General features: G+C 55.1%; 1 protein-coding gene across 1 annotated transcript in view; it reads left to right on the top strand.

Annotated features, from left to right (window-relative positions):
• FBXO41 (F-box protein 41) overlaps positions 1–6,122 on the top strand; it is an 11,850-nt gene that overhangs the window by 4,957 nt on the left and 771 nt on the right. The window contains exons 5-11 of the mRNA XM_009879859.1: positions 53–294; positions 700–815; positions 1,069–1,221; positions 3,281–3,376; positions 4,392–4,510; positions 4,621–4,779; positions 5,672–5,787. Of these exons, the coding sequence (XP_009878161.1) occupies positions 53–294; positions 700–815; positions 1,069–1,221; positions 3,281–3,376; positions 4,392–4,510; positions 4,621–4,779; positions 5,672–5,787 (1,001 nt within the window). The remainder of the gene's footprint in view (positions 1–52; positions 295–699; positions 816–1,068; positions 1,222–3,280; positions 3,377–4,391; positions 4,511–4,620; positions 4,780–5,671; positions 5,788–6,122) is intronic.

Below are 6,122 nucleotides of genomic sequence, written 5' to 3'. Positions count from 1 at the left end.
CCCTGCTGCCCTTCCCGGCCGCCGGTGGCAACTGACGGTGGGTGTCCCACAGCCAGGGCCGGGGGGGCTGGGGGTAAGGTGGGCCGGCTGGAGAGGGGCAGCCCAGGCCACTCCAGCGAGGTGATCAGCCCCGAGATTCTCAAGATGCGGGCGGCTCTTTTCTGCATCTTCACCTACCTGGACACCAAGACCCTGCTGCGGGCGGCCGAGGTGTGCAAGGACTGGAAGTTCGTGGCCCGGCACCCAGCCGTGTGGACGCGGGTGCTGCTGGAGAATGCCAGGGTGTCCTCCAAGGTACCGGGGATGGGGATGGCACTGCCTCGGGCAAGACCTTTCATCCATCTCGCTTGTGTTGAATGTCACGCTGCTATGGCAATGGGAACGTGGGTGCGCACAGCTGTGTGCTTGCAGCAGTGGCTGGATGTGTTTCACGTTCACATGTGCATGCTTGTGGGCGTGAGCTCACACGCGGAGGCATTTTCATGTGCTTTTGTGCTCACACCCATGATTTTGTTGCACACACTCTTGCATGACCTCGTATGTGTATTTTCACATATTTACAGCATGTGTGTGCGCATGTAGGAATGCCTCTGTGTGCGTGCATGTGTGCACACAGGTCTGCCCACAGCAGCCAAGGATGGGTGGCGTGGGGCATGCCGAGGGTGTCCCCCTCAGTGACAGCCGCCCCTGTTCCTCCAGTTCCTGGCCATGCTGTCTCAGTGGTGCACCCAGATGCACTCCCTCACCCTCCAAAACCTCAAGCCACGCCAGCGGGGGAAGAAGGAGAGCAAGGAGGACTACATGAAGAGCACGCGGTGAGTCCATGCATCCCGGGCATCCTCCTCCCACAGCCAGAGCCGCTGGTCCTCAGGGATGATGCTCTTTGAGCACCAGTGTCCCATATCCAGTGATGGCCGTTCATCACAGCTTGGCTCTTGCTGTGGATTTTGGGTGTCCTGGAGCCACAGACCCCCATGGGACACATCACCATTCTGGGGTGGCCCTGGGGTGGACATGAGGACTGTGAGTGCCAGTGCCTGTGCCTGATCCTGCCTCCATCCCCGGCAGGGGCTGTCTGGAAGCCGGGCTGGAGTCCCTGCTGCAGGCAACGGGCAGCAACCTGCTCATCCTCCGCATCTCGCACTGCCCCAACGTGCTGACGGACCGCTCACTCTGGCTGGCCAGCTGCCACTGCCGGGCCCTGCAGGCTGTCACATACCGGTAAGGATGGCCACCAGCATCACCCCTCGTCCATGGGGACCATGTGGTTCCCTGGCTGGGAGAAGGCTGGGAACATTCATGGGATGTGCTGGGACTCTTCTGATGCCCATCCCCATTCCCTGTCAGAATGCAGCCCATGTGGTTAGGTGCAAAGGACCCACCTTTCTATGTCCCTAGACCAGGGGCAGCCCTAGTGTCCAGTGTCCCCAGTGCAAGCTCTCCATGCAACGCTCATCCTCTTCTGGCATGTTCCTATGCAGATGTTTCCCTTCCAGCTCCATTCCCACCGTCCTGTTGCCAATCTCACCCCAGCTAGAGGCGTGACCAGGGTCTTGGTATGGGGACTCTGCTTTATGCTAGAGAAGGGTGAAGAAGAGGTGCACCAACACCAGGGCCCAGTGGGGTCCCACCTGACTGTCACCCGCTGACTAAGGCTTCTAACAGGGAGAAGAGACCTTGGGGTCCCTCCGTCCTGGGAGGAAGGAATGGGTCTGACATGGGATTGGTAAGACCCAACTTGGAGACCTTGCTCAAGAGCAAGAACACAAGGCCCATAATGGTGTCGATCCTGGAGGAGGTGTCACAGGTCCTGGAGATCACTGAGTGCTCCTTGGTCTTGGCCACCTTCTGAAGAGGCTCTCCTCCCATGGAGACATGATTTACCTTTCCTACACACTCAAGCAGGATGACACTTGTTCTGCTGCACCCTGCAAATGACTGCTTCACCTTTGGTATCTATTTCACCTGCATCCAATGAGTGTCCTCATCCAGCCCAGGATTGAGAGTCCTTCAGGTGGGAAAGCGCACCCAGCCGGCTCCTCTGTTTTGGACCAAGTGAGCTCTGATGTGGCTTTGATCCGGGGCCCCCATGCTGCGAGCCAGCCCAGCACCACCAGCTTTAACCCAAAGACTCCTTCATCAGCCCTTCCAAGGGCGTTAGAGCAAGCCCAAGCACCCCTGGCACATTGCTAACCTGTGACTCTGACTCATGCTCTAATTAACCTGCTGCACTCGCAAGGGCCTCTTGGCAGATATCTTCAGTGGAGATGTGTGAAATGCTCAAGATAACACCCATCACTTATTTTTAGGCTTCCCTGAAATTTTTGAAGTAGGTCATTTAGAGTTAGGAAGTGCGGCCTCAGTCTTCGTGAGAGAGCCCAGTGAGACGAAGCAGCCAGGGACCTCTATCTGGGCTGGTAGCATTAGGACAATGCTCTCTGACATCTCTCCTCCATTGACTCAGTGCAGACAACATCAGAGAAAGTTTTTCTGAGCCAGTGGCACAAATGCCAGGTGGGCAGGCAGCATGGCTCTGCCAGGCCAGTGCCATGACTCCTGATAAACCTATACCTCCACTATGTCCCTGTACAAATCCAGCAGCATCCCATGACGACGTCTGTTTTGATACCTCCAAAAACCCCAAGGAGGAGCCCACAGCAAACCTCTGCAGTGACATTTGGCCAACACCCACCCTACAGATGTGGTGGCACAACCACAGAGCTGGTACAGAGGCCATCGAGCAGTCACTGCCCTTGGATGGAAGTTACCTCCCATCAGCTGAAACATCCTTACCACCTCCTGGCACCTTCCCTGTCCAGGCTGGGCAGGTGGCAAGTGAAACCAACCCAATGGAATCAGCAGGGACGTTATATTTGCTCTGCAAGGGTACACAGTCTGGCAGTCTCTGTTCAGTCACTTGCCACCTTTGCATCTGGAAGACTTCTGTCTTCACCTTCAACCTCACCTTCAACCATCAACCTCACCTTCAGCCTTTACCTTCAGCCATACCTCATCTTCAGTCTCACCTTCAGCCTCACCTTCCATTTTTATTGACATTGCACATCTGTAGGCACAATTGCAGATAGAAATGCCTTCAGCCTTCCTGCATGGGTTGGTGTTGGGACTGTCTGGTTCATGGGCACATCATGGGTTATAAATAATGACCAGATTTGTACCTCCAGGTGCAGAGACATGTAGCAGCATGGAGGCTGCAGACACCCCCCCAGGGAGCAGCATCCCTGCCAGTGGGGGCCACCACGTGTCCTCTGTGTTGTTCCAGGAGCTCTACGGACCCCGTGGGTCATGAAGTCATCTGGGCCCTTGGAGCAGGTTGCAGGGACATCATCTCCCTCCAGGTCGCACCTCTGCATCCATGGTAAGAATCATGCTAGGAGGAGGCCAGGCTGAGTGTGAGGGGCACCACTGGGCTGGAAAAAAATTGGGTGCCAGATCCAGATTTGCTTGGAGGAGGGTCTTCATGGGATGAGCAGCAATCCTAGAGGCCAGTGTGGGGGACTGGGAGCTTGGCCCCATCCTGCAAAGGCTGGAAGCTGTTGGGTGTAGGCACCCCCCTGCTGAGCCAGGAATGTTTCCATGGAGACTGCTAACACTGGAGAGGACAGGGGAGCTGTGGTGGGTCTAGTAGGTGATGCTGAACATCAAACACTTGTCTGAGTTCCTCACTGCTCATATAACAGCAGCCCTGAAGGGTGTAGATGTTTTTAAAAGGGTGTCAAGTCACTGCTTAGGGAGACGACTGCAGTTGCTCTCACTTTGGAAAAGCATTTTGAGGCATGAAGATGCTGGTGGATCTCTGCCCCACAGCGTCTGGGTGCTCAGGAGTTCATGGCTCATGGAGCAGGTCACTTGGCTCCTCACCTCTGTGCCATGGGGCTTCCTTCTGGGCATTTCTTCTTGTCCTGGGAGGTTTGTTGCAATGTCATGTCCCCTGTCAGCCTGGATTGAGGTGTACAGAGGGGGATGTCTTTTAGCAGGAGAAGATGGATGTCAAGCCCTCTCCCAGGGAGAAACACCTCATGGCACGTAGGCTTCTCCACCTGAGCTAGGGGTCCAGGCTCTTGCTACTGGTTTGATCACTGCAAGGAACAGAATTCAGGGCCTGATTGAGATCTCCAAAGGTGAAGAGTCTGGGGCAGAGAGACTCCACTGAGTGCATGGACCTGCCCTGTCCTGGTTGCAACACAGCCCAGGGTGGTTGCTCAGATGGAGACATCTGCTCTGAAGACACCTCCTTACAGTGTGGCGACATCTAAGTTGGTGGAGTGGGAGAGGTCCCAATCCCACACCACCTGCAAGAGCGCTCATAAAGTGTGTGGGGGGGCAAGCTTTTCTGCCAGCCCTCCCCACCTCTTTCTTCTTCATCTCCCCAGCCAGCAGCCGACACGTTTCAGCAACCGCTGCCTTCAGATGATTGGCCGGTGCTGGCCACACCTGCGGGCACTGGGCATTGGAGGGGCAGGCTGCGGCGTCCAGGGACTGGCATCCTTAGGTAGGCAGCACCCTTAGGTAGGCCACCCATCCCTCCTACCACTCTGTTCCCATCAGCTGTCCTCATCCCTTCCCCATGGGGTGCTGAAAGCAGGTGCTCTGTCCTTCCAGCCCGAAATTGCATGCGGCTTCAAGTCCTGGAGCTGGATCACGTGGCAGAGATCAACCAGGAAGTTGCAGCAGAGATGTGTCGAGAGGGGCTGAAGGGGCTGGAGATGCTAGTGCTGACCTCCACACCGGTCACCCCCAAAGCCCTGCTTCACTTCAACAGTGAGTAGCAATGTCGGGGGGAGTGCATAGCACCATACATTGACCAAAAGGCCACCAGATATCCAGATCCACGAACCAGACCCTACCTTCCAGCTCCACCCACAGGAACCCACTGCCAATACTTGAAGGTGCTGGGAAGTCTGTGGTGGAAGATTTCTAAGAGGGGATCCAACAGTGCCCTGCCACGGATAGGTTCACAAGAGTGCATCTTGCCTTGGGCAATAAGGAGGATGGAGACACTCCCTCCATGCTCCCCTCAGTGTAAATGAAGCCTCAATGTCTGTGGCACACCTGATGTTCACCCTTGTGTATCTGAGTTTGGAGTCACACTATTTACTGAAGCCATTTGCCAGGACAGGAGCTCCAGGGGGAAAGAGGTCTGCAGCCGGCAGGAGGGTCTGCTTGAGGTGCCGTTCCTGGTGGTCATGGCACATGTGACTTGCTGGGAAGCCACCTGTCTGGGTAGAAGAGTAAGGGTTTCCCAAGAAAGAGGTAGGGCTGCTGAACTGGGATGTGACAACTGGAAAAATTTGCCCAGGCAAGTTGTGGAGGCCCCATCCCTGGAAGTGTTCAAGGCCAGGTTGGATGGGGCTTTGAGCAACCTGGTCGAGTGGAAGGTGTCCCTGCCCATGGCAGGAGGGTTGGAACTTTAAGGTCCCTTTCAACCTAAACCATTCTATGATTCTATGAACTGGGAAACATCTCATAGACCACCATCCTCTCTACAGAGGTCTTGGTCACCAACAGTGGGTATTCTTCATCTTCAGGGTGAGGTTTGCCCAAATGCATAACACTTTGAGGAGCATTGGGTAGATTTTAGGGTCCATCCTGGCTTTGGGGAGGCTATTTCCCCACCAGCTATGGAGAAGCCAGGCAGTATCTCTGCTCCCAGGTGTGTGCCGGAACCTGAAGTCCATTGTCGTCCAGGTGGGCATTGTGGACTACTTCAAGGAGCCCCACAGCCCTGAAGCCAAGAAGATGTTTGAAGAAATGGTGAACAAACTCCAGGTAAAGGATGCCATTCCCAGCTCACCCATGTGTCACCAGTCTCATGTCCCCATGGGGTCTGAGGACAAATTCTTGCCCACTGCTGAAGTTCCTCAGTAGAGAACATTTTAGCTCACTAGGGACATCCTGAAGGTTCATTATCCTTCAGACAGGCTCCAAAGGCTGAAACAAGACCAAATGTGCTGTGATTCCTTCCCTTTGCTTTAACCAGGACTGCTTCTCTGTGGGTCTCTTCCCCAGGGACAGAAAAGGGCTGTTGCCTCCTTCACAAGGCCACTTACTTGCCAAACACTGTGAAGTGATTTAAAATCCATCCATGAAAGCAGAATTTTAAT

The sequence above is a fragment of the Charadrius vociferus genome, unplaced genomic scaffold (genome assembly GCF_000708025.1).
Source record: "Charadrius vociferus isolate BGI_N301 unplaced genomic scaffold, ASM70802v2 scaffold502, whole genome shotgun sequence".
Lineage (NCBI taxonomy): Eukaryota > Metazoa > Chordata > Aves > Charadriiformes > Charadriidae > Charadrius > Charadrius vociferus.
The sequence above is the reverse complement of the archived record's forward strand: the minus strand, read 5'-3'. Positions and strand labels throughout refer to the sequence as shown.